Source organism: Dryobates pubescens, chromosome 5 (assembly GCF_014839835.1).
Source record: "Dryobates pubescens isolate bDryPub1 chromosome 5, bDryPub1.pri, whole genome shotgun sequence".
Classification (NCBI taxonomy): Eukaryota; Metazoa; Chordata; class Aves; order Piciformes; family Picidae; genus Dryobates; species Dryobates pubescens.
The window spans coordinates 47,645,870-47,663,927 of NC_071616.1; the positions used below are offsets into that span (position 1 = coordinate 47,645,870).

The following is an 18,058-nucleotide window of genomic DNA, read 5'->3' on the forward strand; positions in this document are numbered from 1 at the left end:
TGGAGCTGGCCTCTTGGAGCAATATTGACTTCTCATCTCCATTGATTCTCTTTCCCTTGGGGCTTTTAGTTCTTATTCCCTATGACAACTGATTTATTTTTGTTTCTTTATGAAATGTGGTTTCAAGCTAAAAACTCTGCATCTGTGTGCCGAATTTTCATGTAGCATGTGTTCTGTTTGTAGGAATTAGGTTTTCCACTGCTTCTCTTTTTCGGTATATCAGTCCCTGCTGGTAATTCCAGCCCTTGGTACATGAACCTGATTTAAACAGCAGCTCAGGTCTGGGCAAGCTCGCTTCTGTCCTTCACTATTGACAGCAGTGATCCACAGCACTTGTTGGGTACCAGGTGTTGTAGGACAGGTAGGTGATGTTATTTTAAAACAAAAAGGATTTCAGTTACATTTTCATGGATGTGGAGCACCAGCTGTCAAGTCCTCCACAACTTCTCTTAAGTTTCTTCTTATGCTGGTATCCATTAAGTCAGCATCACATGTGCCTTTTGTACTCTTTGGGAGCCACCAGTTAAAGTTTGTCTCTCCATCCAGCTCCACTTCTTGAGTATGTAAGATTTGCTCACTGTCCTGTATTCTCCTTATGTAAACCTGCTTTTTATCATTCCAGCATTCTCTCTCAGTGGCTTAGCTCTTTGTTTTGGTCTGTAAACCATTTTAGAGTGTCTTGTTTTACTGATTGGGTATCTCCAGAAGCTGCATGAAGGTGACCTAAATGACCCACTAATGTGTGTGCCATCACCACACTTTCCTTATATCTGTATTACAGATACTTGAGAACAAACCTAACAGGCACTTGACCGCCAAGAAGTTTGCTCTTCCCTTTAAAGTCCCACTGGTCTGTTTGCATCAAGAAAGGATTTTCTTTGTTATTCTGAGTCTGAATTCAAACATCTCTCCCTTAATTTTGCTGCTAAAAGTGGTCCAGGAAAGCAGATGTCTTAGCTGGTTTGCTTCATAACCTACCTGTGCCACCATCAGGCCACTTCTAGATGACTTCATTGATGCCACAGCTTTGACTGTGACCACCAAGGTGTCTTTGATAGGAGCTGTCGTAGTGTCTGAAAATGTTTAAAGGGCAGTGTCCTCCACTGCAATAGGAGCAGCACTGTCTATCTTGTGGCTTTTAGAACTTCAGTTCAGCTTAGGGCAACCATTGTCAGTTTGGAAAAGGTATACACAAAGAATTCAAAACTTCACCACCTAGAACTTACCATGGTTTTAATTTTCCCTTAAATATGAATTTCTTCCCTGCTTGCCAAGACAGAGTTCTGATATATGTGACAGGAGTCTGGTTTTGTTAAAAGTTTTAGCGGGAGCAGGAGGTGCAAATTCTGCTTTCCTTTGTGGGGAAAGCCAGAGGCTGCAGGCACAGGCAGGAAGAAAATGTGACAGCAGACACTGAAAAAAATTTCAAAGCAGGACTGAAATAAGAGGATTGAAAGTACTGAATTGCAGAGAAATTGGATGTACAGGCTAAGTGATAGGTGTCTGGTATAGAGCAAAGTGGTATTTGTGACTCTTGAGTGATGAGGCTCCAGGGCTTAGAGTGCTTTGAAGAAGAGTAGGAAGTAGCTTGGAGGCAGGAGGCAGAAATAGCTTTATGAGAAAGAAAAGGGTTATGGTCAGGAAGATCTGGGAGCCTTGAGTGGGTGTCAAGAGAAGTGTGCAGCTGAAAGCTCTGATACTAACTGGGTCTCAAAACCCTGCTCTAGAACCCATCCCCGTGTGTGGGTGTGCGGGTCCCCTGCTCATTATCGTGAAGAGTAACATTTTTGAACTCCTCCTCAATCAGTTTGCTCGGAGCAGTCTGATCTCAGTGGCATACAGCTCTGTACAGGCTAATGAAGCTTTCTGCTTCCCGGCACTCTTCACAGTCAGTGAGCGAGAGCCTGTTGTGCAATTTTTGTACCCTTCCCCTGGGCTCTGCATGCCTCTGCCAAGAGCAGTCATTGGGTTTTGTTCCTCGTCCTTTATCATCTCTTCATGTCTTGGACAACATGAAGCCTGCATGTTTTGTTAACTGCACAGTGAAAGTAAGAACCCAACTTCCAGATACCCAGAGCTCAGATTTGAAAGAGATTTAGGACGTGAAGTCACTAAGGATAGTGACATAACATGCAATGTTTGTATTTATTGTAGTGTTTTTTGCCGTGGCTGTGCCTTTTACTTGTTTCAGACATTAGTTTTCACTTAGGTCAAGAAATACTTCTGAAGAACTTAGCTGCCACATGGGGTATAATTGTATTACAGAGTCTCCTGTGTTAACCGCATTGGTCTGGTGATGATATCCATGTGCTAAACTGTGGAACTGCAAGAAAATCGCCTTAGTTTTTATCACTGATTGGTCCACCTGCACTTTGTTTCTTCCCTCATCTGCATGTGGAGTGTATGAGAAGTACTAAAGAAATAACTAGCAATAAACAAAAACTAGATGAGTATTGTGAATAAAATTCATGGTTGTGTGATGATAACTTTTTGCCTCCATTAGCACTCACCTGTGTTTTGTAGGGTCACCGTTTTCAAGACGTGCAGCAAGTCTAATGAAACATTGATGCCATGCTGCAGTCCAGTGCACAGGCAGGGATATGTTTCTTGATGGAGAATGTGTGTCTTTGATAGCTGGAATTCCCTTTTTTGAAAATGCTTCCCATTTATTTAGGAAATCCCACCTAGCTGGTGTCTGTGTGGCCTAAAAATGCAGAACTAAAACTACTTTCAAGTGTGAGTCTGTTTTTCATGCATGGAGAAGTTATGCATAATGCATTTTTTAGCTTAAAAGAATTTGATTTGCTGCAGTATTAAAAATATATTCAGCTTTTGTTAACACTAGGAAGTGCTGGCTTGGTGTAGAACATTGTTCGTACTGGAATAGAAAACTGTCACCAGAGTTGCGGTTTCTGTATCAGAATGTTCTTGGTGAGCAGACAATAAGGGTTGTAAAGCACCTTGGCCACAGCAGTGTTTTATTCCATCCTGTTTGGGTGTTGGCAGCCACAGTCCCAAATGTCACATTTGTTGGCAAGCAGAATGTAGTTGTTGAACTAATGAAATGTCATCTTGCCAGCCATCTACAGGGGATTGCCTTTTGTCTGGGTGTCACTGTTCCTCACTAGTCTTCAGTCTGGTGCAGTGTGTACTCTGACCAACATTGCTAGGGGGCAGAAAGAGCATTTCCCATCTTTGTAAGATCTGACCTCCCTTCGGTGATCTGGCCATCACATAAAGTTTTTTGTTCCTGGCCAGCTGATGTAAAACCATTGCCACTGGGGTAGTGCTTCTGAGATGCATTTCTGTTACTATGAATGGTGTGAGAATTTGTGTGAGATAATGTTAAGTATTTGAGGCTGTCTCTCTTCCTGTGGAGCTCTTGCTTCAAATTAATCCAACTAAAGCCGTAGTCTCTGATTAGCCAGTTGATCAGAGCTATTGTTTGTGTCTGAGGAGTACAGATGCTGGTTTATGTGTCTTTAAGATGTGGACTTTTACATTCTTTATTCTGGAGTGAAATCGGGGTTCATTTCTTATGTGCTCTGTTAGAAGGTAGAGAAACAATAATTTGAAGCCATGTGCAAAACTTCTGCTTAGGAAACATAAAATGTCTGGGTTTTGGTGCCAAAGTCTTTCACTCGTCTTGTAACAAGTCCATTAAGCACATCTGAGCTGTCCTCTTTGCTTGCTGTTTGGTTCTCTGGTTTCCCTGTTTCTTAAGTTTTCTTCTACTGCCTTTCTATCTCACTCTGCTCCCATTATAACTCTGCCTGGTTTTTTAGATGTCAAGAAGGGACACCTTGTGATTAATTTTTAGCTATTATCTTGTACTGTTGAATAAGAAAGGGATGCTAATACAATCCATTTATCTTAACTGTCATTGCATTCCACTCTGCCATTTTCCTGGAATGTTGCCTCCACACACAACTTTCTTCCTTCATTCCCCTGAGTATCTTCATTCTTCTACTTCAGAATGTTGTGAAATTCTTACATCTTCCAGGTAACATTTTGCCAATAACTACTCAGTATTGCTCCTGCATCATCTCTTGATCCACTCACCTAGCTTGTGTTGTGTCATGAAAAGAAATAAATCATAAACTTGAGGCAGAAAAATGCATTTTCATTATCACTGCTGAGGTTCTTTTTGTTAGGCCTATGTCTTGCTTCGTAGTATTGCTTTCATTTTAAAAATGTGTGATAGGAAAAGGAAAGGCCTTGGTTTTAACTCACACTGGCTGATGGGGACAGAAATAGACATTCTTTGGATTTAGAACACATGCATGCACGTCTTTCAGTCTAACCTTTCCTAGTGACAAGCGTTTGTCTGTAGGGGGAGGTTCTTCTGTCTAGCCAAGTTTCTGTCAAACAAGAAATGTGTAATACCTGCCATTTTCTGAAATACTGGCTGATCAGTCAGCTTCCTACAGAGCATCACACAGGAGCTGACCAGAGAGAGATGCAGACATACCTGAATTCCTTTCTGTGGCATTTACTGGAGTAAGGGGAGGGGGTGGGGGGTTATTCATACTGTCCCTTGCTTCTTGGTAGTACCCTGTAGTATAGTTTGTGCCATGCTCACATCACTCTTCATTCATCTCTTGAGAGGCATCCAAGTTGCAGTTCGCAAGGTTCCTGCAGAAAACACCTCGTCGTGTATTAACTGTGCCATGGGCATAAGAGTTGGCCGTAGCCTATGTTCTTGAAATTTACACATTGCATATGTATTTGTGTATTTTGAAGAAAGAAAGAGTGAATAATACCAGTTATAAGCACCTGTAATATCTCTGAACCCATTTCTGACTGGGTCCTAAAACTTGGATGCAGCTTGAGCAGCCCCAACACACACACTGGTGAGCAGCAGAGGGCAAACTGCTGTCACTTACATCTTTTGCCTCAGTGTCTGTGGTGTTGCATTTTCTCAATTTCCTAGTTCCATGTCGCTGTGTGAGATTATCAACATTTGGGTTTTTCTTATTTTTCATCTTTCCCAATGAAAATATCTTTTTGTAAAGTTTTAAATTAGTAATATGAATTGGTGTTCTACTTGACCACATTTTGTCTGCCAGTGGTAATATCTTAGCCAGGATATTGGGCCAAGTGTCTTTGCTCAACCTCCTGTTGGTTTCTTTCCAATCAAGGATCTTTTTTGCCCTGTTGAGGCATCTTTCCTTCCCCCCCCCCCCCCCCCCCCCCCCAAAAAAAAAAACAGGAAAAAATGTAGCAAGTAGGTTACAGCAGGATCTATTTTGATTGAATCTGTCTCCTAGAGGAGATGAATGACAATTTTTCTCGTGGTCAGTATGGTAGAAGTGCTTGGAGCTGTGCTTGGAGTCCCATGAACATAGTACTGTGGGTGTTTCACTTGAGAGTTGAACAGATAGCATTTGAATGCTGTAAGACCAGGGAAGAAAAGCAGCAATTTATGGTGATGTTTCCAGTGTGTTTTGCTAGTGGACATCCTATCCGAATTAAATATTTAAATTGTTAATATATTGGTTAGTTGCAATATTTTCTTGAGTGCAAGTTTAAAAAAAAAAAAAAGAAAAGGCCAAATAACTCAGCTGTGTGTGTTTTAAATACGGATTTCTCCATTTTGCATGGGTGATGTCCAAACAACCAGGGCAGTCTGACCCGTGGCTTTGTTGCTGTGCTCCAGAGAGCATCAAGCCTAGTTGACTTTTCATGGTTCATTCAGTTGTTGGCTGATTTCTTAAAGACAGCTAATGGAGTTTGAAAGGGTTGACCTCAGTTGTGTGGGACTTCGTCTTACATAAGCTGTGACAACTGTCAGAAAACCAAAACTTCCAGTTCGGTCTAGACTCAGACTAGAGCAATATCCTTAAAGTAATGTTTATTGTCTTCTTCCTTGCTAAGTCAAATGGCACAAGTTTAATTTACAAATAAAAGAGGTTTCTTTACAGGATTCACAAATCTGAAAAGAACTTTTATGGTAAATGGATGTTTTTTTATACATGCTTCTAACATTATGAAGCCCCCTGGGCAGCTATGCATTATTCCATCCTCTGCATCATCTAGGAAAAAAACCTGACATAATAAAGGAAAAACAATCAGGAGATGTTGGGTGAGCAGTTATATATGTGGTATATTTAAAACAAAAATCTAATGTTGGTCTGGCATTAAAATTTTCTGGTTGGGCAGCATAATTTTTAACTGGGAATCTTGATAGCAGTGGCTAACTAAAATCTCTGGGCCTGGGTTGATAGGAATCTCTATTGCATTCTGTCAGGTATCAGCCATGATACTTGGTAGCTGATACTCCCAGCTGTAGCTGACTGTGATCATTTGCAGAAGGTGTAGGGTGCCTTTGTCCTCAGTTAGAGCTTTAGGACCTCGTTATTCGTCACATCCAAATCAGATAAGTAAGATGTATTCCTTCAGAAATGTTAGTGAATTCAGCATGCAATGTATGTGCCAGCTTGGTAAGATACTGAGATACAGATGGTCCGCAAAGCACGTGTGAAATGCCATGATAAAGTGTCATTTATTCCAGAAATTAGAGTCTGTGTCTTTGTCCTCTAGAGGTGTCTCAGAGAGTCAAATTGATGTCTTGCATGTACTGCTAACTGATTGTGTGGAAATTTTTTTAAGTTCACTTTTTCTTTATTCTTCTGTCTTTTTACCCATCTTCCCCCATTGTAGCAAATTAGACGGCCGGATGAAAGCAAAGGAGTTGCTAGTAGAGTTGGATCCCTCAAAGTAAATATGTTTCTAACATTTATTTTGTAACTTTTCTTCTATAGCCTACACTTTTCCTTTTGAAGGGGGAGGTGAGGGAGGGAAGGGGCTTTTCCATTTCTCACCACCTCATCATTTTTATTTCAGTATTCTTATTGCTGTTGGGTCACATTTTGTTTGTTTCTGTGCTACACATAGAACAACCAGCTGAAGGCAGGCTGCTCTTAGCTAGCTTTGAATGTCACCACAAATAAGAGATATTAACAACTTTCCCTAATTTCACGATCATGATTAAACCACTTCTCTGATCTGTGTTGTTTGTCGTCTCTTAATTGCCTGTTACATGGAGAAGTGACTTACTCATCTTCAAACTACTGCTTCCCACCTAGAAATATCATTAAACTTTTATAGTGCTCAAACTTTTTGCATTTAATCCTGCAAATGACCATGATGAGAGAGCTGAATATTTCATGTATATTTAGCCTTTAAATCAGAAAAATCAAATAAAGAGGAATTGAGAGAGAATAATGGAATGTGAGGCTAGTAAGAAAGGAGCCAGGGGTCTGCTAATAATTAGTCCTCCTGCCTTTTTTGTTTGTATGACCATACTCAGATATTCAGAGCACTTAACAGACAAGGTAGATATTAAATCAGTACCCACCATGCACAGTGTTGCACCCTAATAAATGGTTTAAAACACAAAATATAATCTCTACCAAGATGCTGATACACAGTCCAAGACACTCTCTTAAGCTTTCACTTTTTTCCCCACTTTATTTCCTTTTAGCACTTTCTCAAGTGCTGACTATCTATTTTTTTTTGTCTTTGCTGTCCTTGCCTTTCCTCCCATCTTGTTTTCTGATCCTTTGTTTTGCTTCTGTATGTGAGTATACTGCCTTTGCTCCAGGACAAACCATCCTCTCTGTTCTCCACCACTGCTCTACAGCTGTTGTTTGTGAAAATATTATTTCAGCAAACATAAAGAAGGGGAGGGGAAGGATTAATTTCACACCTCTGTCCAGTGATGCCACCATTCTAATTGTTCTCAGCATTGAAAAAGAGGCCGGTTGCTGTTTGATTATACAAGTTATAGCTAGAGGCATCCATAGTGTTCCTGGCTGTCTGTGAGGCTTTATCTTTTAATCTCATTATTTGGGAAGAGGTTTCACTTAGTGTAGAGAAGAGCACTGTACATGAGGCACTGTCTCAGCTGCAGACATTCAGGACCACTGAATTCACATGGAGGAAAATGCAAGACAAGCCAGAGTCTCTGCTGGGTTTGATATGTGTATTTAATGGGGCATTACACAGAATTCTAGATGTGTAGTGCAGATAGAGAAGTTGTAGCTTATTTAGGTGGTGCAATTCACTTATTATTTTCATCAGCACCTACTGAAATTTAATTTAGGTTTATTATTTCTGTGCCTAATTGCCCAGGATATAATTTCATGATCCTGAATGTATACTTGGACACAAAATCCTGTATGAGTGCCCTTATGGGAAATGGCAAGTTCTAACTGAGGTTCCCAAACATGGAAATTACCTCTAAAAAGTTGTTTTTGATGATAATGTCTACAGTACAGCCTTACCAATAAATAAGCAAATAAATAGATAGATTAACATGTGTCTCTTCTAGCTGGGGTTTCATTTTAATGTGTTAGAAACCTGACCTAATTGACAGGTTTATGTAAAAGAATATCCTACTGCATTTTAATGAATACTTCTCCAAATGCTCGGCTTTACAGCAACCAGAACTCCCTCCCAAAACTAAAGTTGCATATGAATTGAATATTATTGACTGTTAAACTTGGGGGGGGGGGGGGGGGGGGGGAAGCAGAGAATGGATCAAAATGCCTTCTGCCAGTGGTTGAGAGCCTCACCTGGACTGAAAACTGTGGCTGATGCAAGGTGAGGCAAAAGCAGGCAGGTTCACGTGCACCTCTTTGCCCTCAATCTTTTTGAGGCCCTGTATTACCTCACTGAAATGGTTAATGTTGGAATGAAAGACAGCTGTGCAAATTCTGTTCCTTGCATTCTAGTAGCCTAATACAGAAACTTACGTGTTAGGTTTGGTCTTTAATGGAAAAAAAATTGTGGAAAAAGGCTGAAGATGTAATTTATCAGTTATGACATCTTGATAAAGTTGCCCACTTTTCACAGAATTTTTTAATAAAGCAAGTCAGGTCCAAGTTAATACAGACATCAGTGCCTCGTTATTAGTGGTTCACCTGATAAATTAAGATCAGCTTTTCAGCAGTTCTGCAGCAGTGCGTTTAAGGTGCCTAATTTAATGTGTAATTAAAACTCGGGAGAAAAGGCAGGTGTGAACACTTGGTGATGAAACTGCCACTCACCCCTGTGCACATCCATCCAGTGAGATTCATGTCCTCTGTGTGTCTCCCATGAACTGTGACTGTTGTCATTCTCAGCGCTATCATTCTAATGCATAATCCACTCTGATTATGTAGTGCAAGATAATTTTGATAATGATAATGATTTGATAATCTGTACCCCTTTTTGATGGTTTTGCATGTCCAGCCATGTACCTGACATAAAGCTGATTTCTGCTCATTGTCAAATAGAAGTCCCTGAGTTTATAATCTTTTGCAGGTCAAATACAAGGAAAGTGAGCTGCTAATGTATAAATCTGATTAAAGGGCTGTATGGTTTCCCTGGCAAATCTTTAAGAATCAAGTTGTTGGGGGAGTAAACTGTGCGGCATTTTAAAATTGGCGACAACTCAAATTTGTTAGCCGTAATCAAGACAAAGAAAGTTTTTTGGCTTAGACTTCTCACTCTTAAATTCACAATTTAGTAACAGTGATTAAATCTAAAGCCAGAAAGAAAATGCCATGAAATTTTTTACTACAAAAAAAGATATTTAATCACTCATTATTTCCCAGAATGTCACACAGGAAAGGGTTTCAAATGAAAAGCTGTGACCACATTAGCCATGGCAAATCACTTGTCATGAAATTGTCCTGTTCCTTTGTGCCCCCTTTATCTGTTATTTTGTGCCTATACCCTACTGAGTCTAAGTAGGGAAGTCGGGCTGTGAGCTAAGAAATGTTGCATATGTTCTGCATATGCCCTTTAGGTTTCTTTAAAAAGCAGGAAACATTGCAAGTATGATACTGGATAACTAAAATCTGTGTCCCCGCCACTCTGGTTGATGCTGCACTAATGGATGTTTTAGACAAGCTAACATTTTAAAAGACAATATGCAAATGACTGGTTAAAGAAAACAACAAATCCTCTGAATAGTGATCAGTTGGAAAGAAAATAATGAGGGATTTGTTAATAGTTCCTCTTTAAAAAAAGCTTAATCTCCTCCATACTGCTTTTGGAGAGTTTGATGTCAGCTGTGGATACTCCTACAGTGTGGCAAATGTACTGAATGGTGTGGGAGTGGAGCACAAAGTATCTGATGGCCAGCCCCACAGGTGCAAATGAAATGCCATCGCACAATTGTATACACTGTGAGGGTAGAACCTTTATTCCAGAATGAATTGCAAAGATGTGCTTTCCAGATTAAGTTCAAAGGCCACTGGAAATATGTAGGAAGCACTGGAATTCTGCAGAATATCCCAGATTCCACAAGAGTTTGGAAAGTCTGTTGGAAGTTTAAAATAAAATTGCACTGGAAACATGCATGAAGATTTGAGTTAAATGAGCAACTTGAGGGTTTGAGTAACAGCAACATGTAACTGTTTACGAAACCAGTTATCCAAACCTGAGGGATGGTTTTGTATTTCTTCCTGAGAGCTTTGTCCAACTTTCCTGCAGCTCTTCCACCTCCTTCTGTGCCTTAATCCTTTGATCTCTCTGGAGACCAGTGTTTAGGCCTGAGTTTAAATATGGTTTAGAAAAACTAATCTTCTTGTGCTTGGATACATTAGCATGCCTCTACTGTTCACATGAATGCAGCAGGGGTGAGGGCATCAGCTGCTGAGACAAGCAACAGCTGACTGGGTTGTGTTTTAGAACTCAGTGCCTGCTAAAATGAATACTTTCCTGAAAGCATGGTGTTCAGCTGAAATTCAGCTAAACAGTGCTGCTTTTATCTGTGTTTTTAAGAGTTTTTTGTTGTGGTGGTGTTTGGGGTTTTTTGGCAGTTGTGCAGGCTGTGGATTTTAAATGCCCATTTAAATGCTGCCTGAAAGTATCATGAAAATTTATATAAACCCCAAATAAAACCAAAACTAAGTACAGGAGTTTCTAACTAATATGCCTAACAATTTTTGTGCGGGTTTGTACTGGCATGGGTCCAAGTCAAAGATCCTGGTTTTGTTCAAGAAACTGTTCTCAGAATTTATAGCAGAGGAAGCCAGATACTGTCTATAGATGATGTTTAATGAAACCAGGATTATACTTTTACGGACAGAGATGTGTATCTCACACTCTGTGGTCTCCTTCATGCAGTGTTCTGTCTTATTTGATTATGGTGGAGGATTACCCTTGCAGAGCTTTTATTCCTAGTCTTAATATTCCATTATTAAAGATCCAGGTCAAGCCAGTAAGGCCCTCAGACTAACACCAAATTCTTGCAGCTTGGAGCAGATTTTCAGTTGGTATAAATAGGTATAGTCCTTTGAAAATCATTCTCACAGTGGGACATTTCTATGACTGACAAGATGGCCCCTCTGCTTGAATGTTCCTAGGGAAGAAGTGGCCAGCGGCTGGAAAGTTAGCACATTAGTGTCATCTGTCCTAATATTGTCAGTTAACTCACAAGGAGAGGTATGGAGGGAACTGTCACCAGAGTTCATAGAGGATGACAAATTGAGTAGGTGGTAGGCTGCAGAATCATCAAATGGAGACTAGTTTTGCAGGAAGGCAATAACAGAACTTATCAGGAAAGTCTAAATATGCAGCGGATGAAACTGTCATGTTGTGTGATCTTACTGAAAACAAAACAGCAATCACTACATGAAAAAGTGTGGTAAGAACCGTAATGCTTTCCCCAAGGGCATTAGATCATTGTTCATTATGAGAAATGCTTTAGGTAAGCTAAGAATCTGTTCTTGGAGGGAATATTGCCATTTCCTTTGATACAATAAAAACTATCAAAAAGAAAATCATGCAATCATGGAATGGTTTGGCTTGGAAGGGACCTTAAATGTCATCTAGTTCCAACCCCACTGCCATGGGCAGGGACACCTCCAATAGACCAAAGCCCCATCCAAACTGGCTTTGAATAGAAAAATACAAAATTAATTAAGGTGATTAAATACTAACAGGAGTAAAACTGGAGTTGAATGGTAAGCCTAGACATGAATGAAGATGTAGATCAATAGGTCACAGGATAATGCCACAATGAAAGTAACAGCATCATACCTAAAGTAGTTGTCTAAGAGAAGATTAATTATCCACAAGTGTCTATCATATCTCTTGTCAGCTAGCGTGAAGAGCAGACGAGACAAGCTCTTCACAATGTTGCAGAGTACAGTTCTGTTTAGCTAGTTGCTGATGCTTTTAAAACTGCTGCTGTGATGTTTCTTGCTGTTGCTGCATTTTTTGGATCTGCACCTGCAAAAGCTAATGGTTCTTTTTCCATGCTTTTGCAAGACAAACCATGAGAACAATGGTTGAGCATGACATGAGAATCTTGATTAAATCCTTATCCCAAAATACTAGGTGGATTGCAGAACCCTGTTCTGAGCAAAAGCACACCTTCTATTTCTTGGGAAGATTTCAGAGCAACGTTTCTAGAACCAGTTTTCCAGTTCTCTATTATTTTTATTATTCACACACACCCTCCCCCCGCCTTTTTGTTTTTTAAGCCTGCTTAAGAATGACACTTGATTTCTTAAAACTTCATTTTCCACTTTTTCTATTTGTCTGAAGGAATTTTCTAATTATTTTACTAAATCCTTCCACAAATCTATGCCAAAAGCACAGATTTCATGGGGGAAGAAGGTGCTGAGTGTATATGAACATTTAATATGTTGTGAAGTGATTCATATTTCCTTACTAATGTTACCTGGAAGAGTAAACAAAGTATAGAGTGCCAGAGAGCAACAGAAATATTCTCAGAGTATATATAAACTTTCTCAGTGAAGCAAGAGCAGCTCTATAGAAGAATATAATGGAGAGACAGACCAATGTCACTCTAGGATTTTCCTGGAAGTGATATTTTATGTTTGAATGAAGAACTGTGAAACACACATTTGGGATTGAAGGATACTGGAGAGAGAGGATTTTTTTTTGCACGAGTACCACATTCTCTACTCCGTCCATCGTAACACTTAAGTCAGCAAGTGGTCAGGAATAATTTACGTGGAAACTCCTGCTGGGTTCATCTTTTCCACAAATCTTTCCAAACTGCTGCAGAGATACTAATTTTGCTGAAGGAGGTTTTGCTGGAGCTTCTGATACTTACTTTTTCTACCTCTAAAATAAAAGGAAGAAGATATTTTACATCTGTTTATAAGAACCATGTATTTCTAAATTTTATTTTTAGGCTGCTTGTACTCTTTCTTCACAGCCAGTTGTCAGCAGACTGCTATTGAGCTAACAAAAGTTGAAGAAAAAAACACAAAAAATCTCAAACTGCTCTTTGTAATGGAAACCTTTAATGTTGTCAATCAAAGAAAGGATTTTCAAATTTGTTATGGAAAGAAATCCTATAAATAACTGGGGAGGGTTTTTTAAATACGTGGGTTACATCTGAATGATTAATAGCATAGGAAAGACAAGCATCCAGGATGAACAAAGTGTTCCTTAAGCGATCCGTAAAGCTGAAGTGCTACCAACAAGGTTGTGTTGAAAGCTGTGTCCCTTAAGAATCACCACACTTCAAATTGCTTTGGGACATAATCTGCAGATTTCTACTGACCTATATCTGGCTATTCACTTTGCAAGTTGTTCTGAATTTTGGGGCAGTGAGATTGAAGAAAAACCTGCACTGTCAAGTGCTGCTTCTGAGCATCTGAAAATAGGCCTCTATGGGTTTTCATGTAGTACCCTTTGCAGAGTTAGACTAAAACTAACAGTTTTAAATGAAAGAAATTGGTGAAGCTCCATCCTAGAATACCTTATTATCCTAAGACCAGTGCTGCCAGTTATTTAGAGGAAGGATTAATAGTTGTCTTCAGATTAGTCATTAGTTCTAATTATTTTACAAATACAGGGTATGAATTTGTTGGTTGGTTTGTTTTTGTTTGTTTAGTTGGTTTTTTGGTCATTTAGAAGCTTCCCCCTTAAAAGGTATAAATTAGGAGTTTCTGCAATGGCTGTTCATGGAAGCTTAATGAACCCCCTGCTACTATCTCAGGGCTGGAACCACCTATACAGAAAACCTTCTGAGACCCTTTCTGTGCCACCATTTCTTTTTTAACAATGTTTTCTTTTCCCCACTGCACAACCAGGCTCGGCTCCCTTCGTGCTCATCCACCTATAGTGTTTCTGAGGTATACTTTGCACGTGTTCTCTCACACAGTCAGCCTGCTCACCCATCACACTTTCTTGGTTTTATTTACTTCTTTTGGTTTTGCTTTGCACTGTGCACACGTGGGGAAGAATCAGCTGGGGGGGGCAGATTTTGCATGATCAATCTGCAGCCATGGTCAGCGTGGTTTTAAAACCAGTCTGGAGCCTAGCTAGGCAAGTGCTGCAATAGTGTAATAAACTTGCAGATGCCCAGGGTGTTTCCCTCTGTAGTCTGTCCCATTTTTCAGCCAGTGATACAGGAAAGACTCTGTAAGATAGCCATCACATGATGATTTCTAATTACTTGTTTAGATATAGATGATTTTTATGACACCTGAAGTTCAGTTCCCAAAGTTATTAATTACCAAAGGTCTGGCTTGGGTCACTGCCTGCTGAAAGAGGCTGTTGTACATACTTCCACATCAGCTTTGTGATAATTTTCCGTAAAAAGATATAGTACAGGCTTAACAAGAATTGAAAAGAAAAATACATTCAGTTATAACTAGATGGGGAAAAAAGAAGAAAGATGTTAAGATAAAGCAGAATTCACACCATTATTGGACAAAACCAGAGTTTATAAAGATTGACAAATTAATGCCATGACTCACTACGTAGAGATTAGGTTTGAGCATGTTATTATAATTGATTAGTGGATGACTATTAAAAAGATGGGGTTGAGCTTTTCTGCAATACCGAATCAGTCTTGAACATACAGTTATTTATTCTGTATTTTAAAATAAACTCTTAAAGTTGACAAGCTCTCATGGAGAGATGATAGTTTGCTCTTTCTCACCATGTGCACCAAGTTCTAGACCTAATGCAAATGTTCTGTTAAAGAGCATTACACAAAATGCAAACACAAGGAGCTCACCTACTTTGTCCCTAAGCAGGAAGATGTGTGTCTAAGCAATACCTTGCTGATGTTGGGCTAATTTGTTCTAAAAAGCTTCAGCTTCTCAAAAAAAAAAGTTTTTAGAGTTTCCTTATCCTTAGCAATAGAAAGTGTTTTTTTCTAGCTTCAGTGTATGAACGGATGAAAGATCTAATGAAGTCCTGAGGAAGAAAGATGCTTACCAGTTTTTCTGTTATAGATAAATAGCTGCTGTCTGGCTTCACCAGGAGACAAGTAGTTTTAGAGGTGATCAAGTATGTATTTTTGAAAGCACCTGATACATATTCTGTAGTTTGTTGTGTCTTGCTGGTGTACTACATGGAAGCCTCACTGCTTTGTCATGATTATCATTGGCACAGAAACGTGGACTAAGCAACACTGCACTCACGCATACAGATACTTCCAAGCTAATACAGGAGCAGGACATGAAGTTTAGTGCTTGATAATGCAAGACAAATGCCATCCTCCCTCAGCAGTCATTCTTCTGACTGATCTGTATGAAATTAAGAAAAAACTGTGGATCAAGAGGCACTTCAGCTTGCTGACGCTTTGCTTCCAAAGAATCCAACTCTGGCGTTTCACATCAACCAAGATGGTACACGTGCTCTTATAGATTGTGGAGTCAGTAAGCTGCCGTGGGGGACACTGGACTCTTCCCGCTCCGCCTGCAGCTTAACCGCTTGTGCTTGTCACGTCTGGAGGCATTGCTGCAAGCCACGGTGGTGTAGCTGGTGACTAGTCCACGTGTGTCGACCTCCTGCTCGATGGGATTCTCTCTTCAGAGCTGTCAGGCTATGGTACCAATTAGTGATTTTGGAATAGCAGATTCTGCTCCAGCTGGAGAAGAAAATTGGAGTATTACATGCATGAAAACTTACTTAACAGTGTCTGCACAAGGTGGAGGCTGAAGTATCAAGGTGCATGGTATGGCTGCATCAGCAATTCATCCTTTATCCTCTGTCCAAAGAGACTTTTGTCTGCAAAATGTAGATAACCTGGCTGCAGGTGACCTGGATCTTGTGATGCAAGTAGAAAACATATGGCTGATCAGAATTTTGTGCTTATGAAATGCACAGAGCAAGACTTGGACTGCTCTTTTTTAAACTGCTACCTGAAGGTGTAAAAAAATATAGGGATGCTTTCTTCTCTGGTGGCAGGATAGAATCCTCTGTATTTTTGAACAGACCATTTGACCCAATGACAGTTCCAAAGGGCCAAATTGATTGAAACTGAAGATCTCTGTGGCAGTTTAGCTATCTGAAGAGGCATGGAGGGACTGGAGATTCTCTGGGGTCCATAAAGGATTTGTAGTTTTTAACTTTGTAAGAGACTCTTCCTTCAGGAATACGGCTTTATGTCAGGATGCTGAGTGTCACCTGTTCTTTATTTTGGAAGATGGGGAAGATTGCCATGAGTAAACAACATCCTCATCTCAAATGATGTGATAGATAATCTCTCGTATTGAGTTATTGTTAGACTGAGTCCAAACCCTGCCATTAGTGTTGATCAAGGGAAAGAAGAGGAGTAGTGTTGTGTCGTGTAGTGTCTCATATCCAAGGGAATAAAGAGACCATTCTTCTGATAAGACCACAAAGCTTTTTCTTCTGTCAACACCTATTTCTGTGGTTTTTAATCCAAGAAAATATTTTTCTTAAACTGTTTCTTAAGCACCTAGTTCAGAGCTTCTTAATTGTGTAAGTCCAAGTCATCACCAAATGGCTTTGGACCATCAGAGGATGCCAGGAACACAAGATGAGAGAAATGGTATCAGCGCTGTGGGAATTGAGCTGGATGTGCCTTCTGACACAAAGGTACCACAGAAGATGAAAGGTAACCTGATAAAGACAATTGCTGATGTCTGTTTTCCAGAAATAGACCTTGTAGATTCATCTTAAGAAATATCATTACATTTTTAATTGTGGAGAAGAGCTCTGGAATTGGATCAAATGGCACTCTAGAACTAAGATTACTGACAAGGAAAGTGAGGGTACTGTCAGGGATATTTTTTCTGCTGTTGCATAGAAGGTCTTCGAAGAAGTGAAAGATCTGCTGCAGAAGAAGAACTTGGGATCTCTGTGTTCTTCATTGTGAAGAATTTTCAGTAGAATTTTAAGACTTCCCCCCCCAGTAGAAAATATCCTTGTAGAGGCTATTTTGTATCTCAGAGCCCAATTAGAAAAAGCTTCTTTTCACCTGGTCCTTTTTATTGACTTTGGATGGGGTCTGTTGATGTCTGTTTGAGAGGAATGGGGAGAAGGATTTCATGAATATGTACAGAAAGGCTTTCACAGTTTGTTGAACTCCAGGCTTGGTAGGGTGGTAGTTTCAGTCAGCATCTTAATGATTCCACATGTCTAGAACGGTGGTCTAGGTGCTGGCTTGGGTTCAAGGCAATTAAATCAAAGCGAGTTTCTTCAAAAAGCAGCTTTCTGGTAGCAAGAGAAGTAAAGATTTATTGCTCTAAAGTGATATAATGATAAAATACAAGCCCTTTTCCTTTTTGAATTTCACAATAAGGTTTTTCCCCTTTTATGAAAAGCCGTTAGCTTCACACCTATAATTTTTGTAAATGTTAGCAGGACTACTTAAATGCTTTTTCTAAGAGTAGAAGTATTAATTAGGAATGATTCTGTCTTGGCACTTGTGCAGCATAGTGTGTATGTAATGTATCTATAATTTACTTCTCCAGTTATCACAGAATATAGTAATTTATTCTTTTCTAATAATAGTGGTTTACTTAAATGATTACATCAGATTGGTTTATTTACACTTTTAGAAGTCCTCTGATTTCAGCCAGTATCTCTTAAAATACCATACAAAATATAAAGCCGATGAGCAATGAAGGTCCATAGTGTCCTAATTTATACTGTTATGTTTAGGTTCTGTTAAGCAATGGCCTCATTTTTATCCTCATTTCTATCTCAGATATTTTCTTGCCAGCATCAGTCTCTCTCTCTCTCTCTCTCTCTTTCTTCCTCTCCTCTAGCTTCTGCATGCGCTGTGTGTTTGGCTCCAAGCGTAATGAAGGAAACCTAT

General features: G+C 39.7%; 1 protein-coding gene across 1 annotated transcript in view; it reads left to right on the top strand.

The window, feature by feature from the left end:
- GPHN (gephyrin) overlaps positions 1 to 18,058 on the top strand; it is a 267,522-nt gene that overhangs the window by 201,530 nt on the left and 47,934 nt on the right. The window contains exons 11-12 of the mRNA XM_054162194.1: positions 6,664 to 6,720; positions 14,070 to 14,111. Coding sequence (XP_054018169.1) covers positions 6,664 to 6,720; positions 14,070 to 14,111 — 99 coding nt within the window. The remainder of the gene's footprint in view (positions 1 to 6,663; positions 6,721 to 14,069; positions 14,112 to 18,058) is intronic.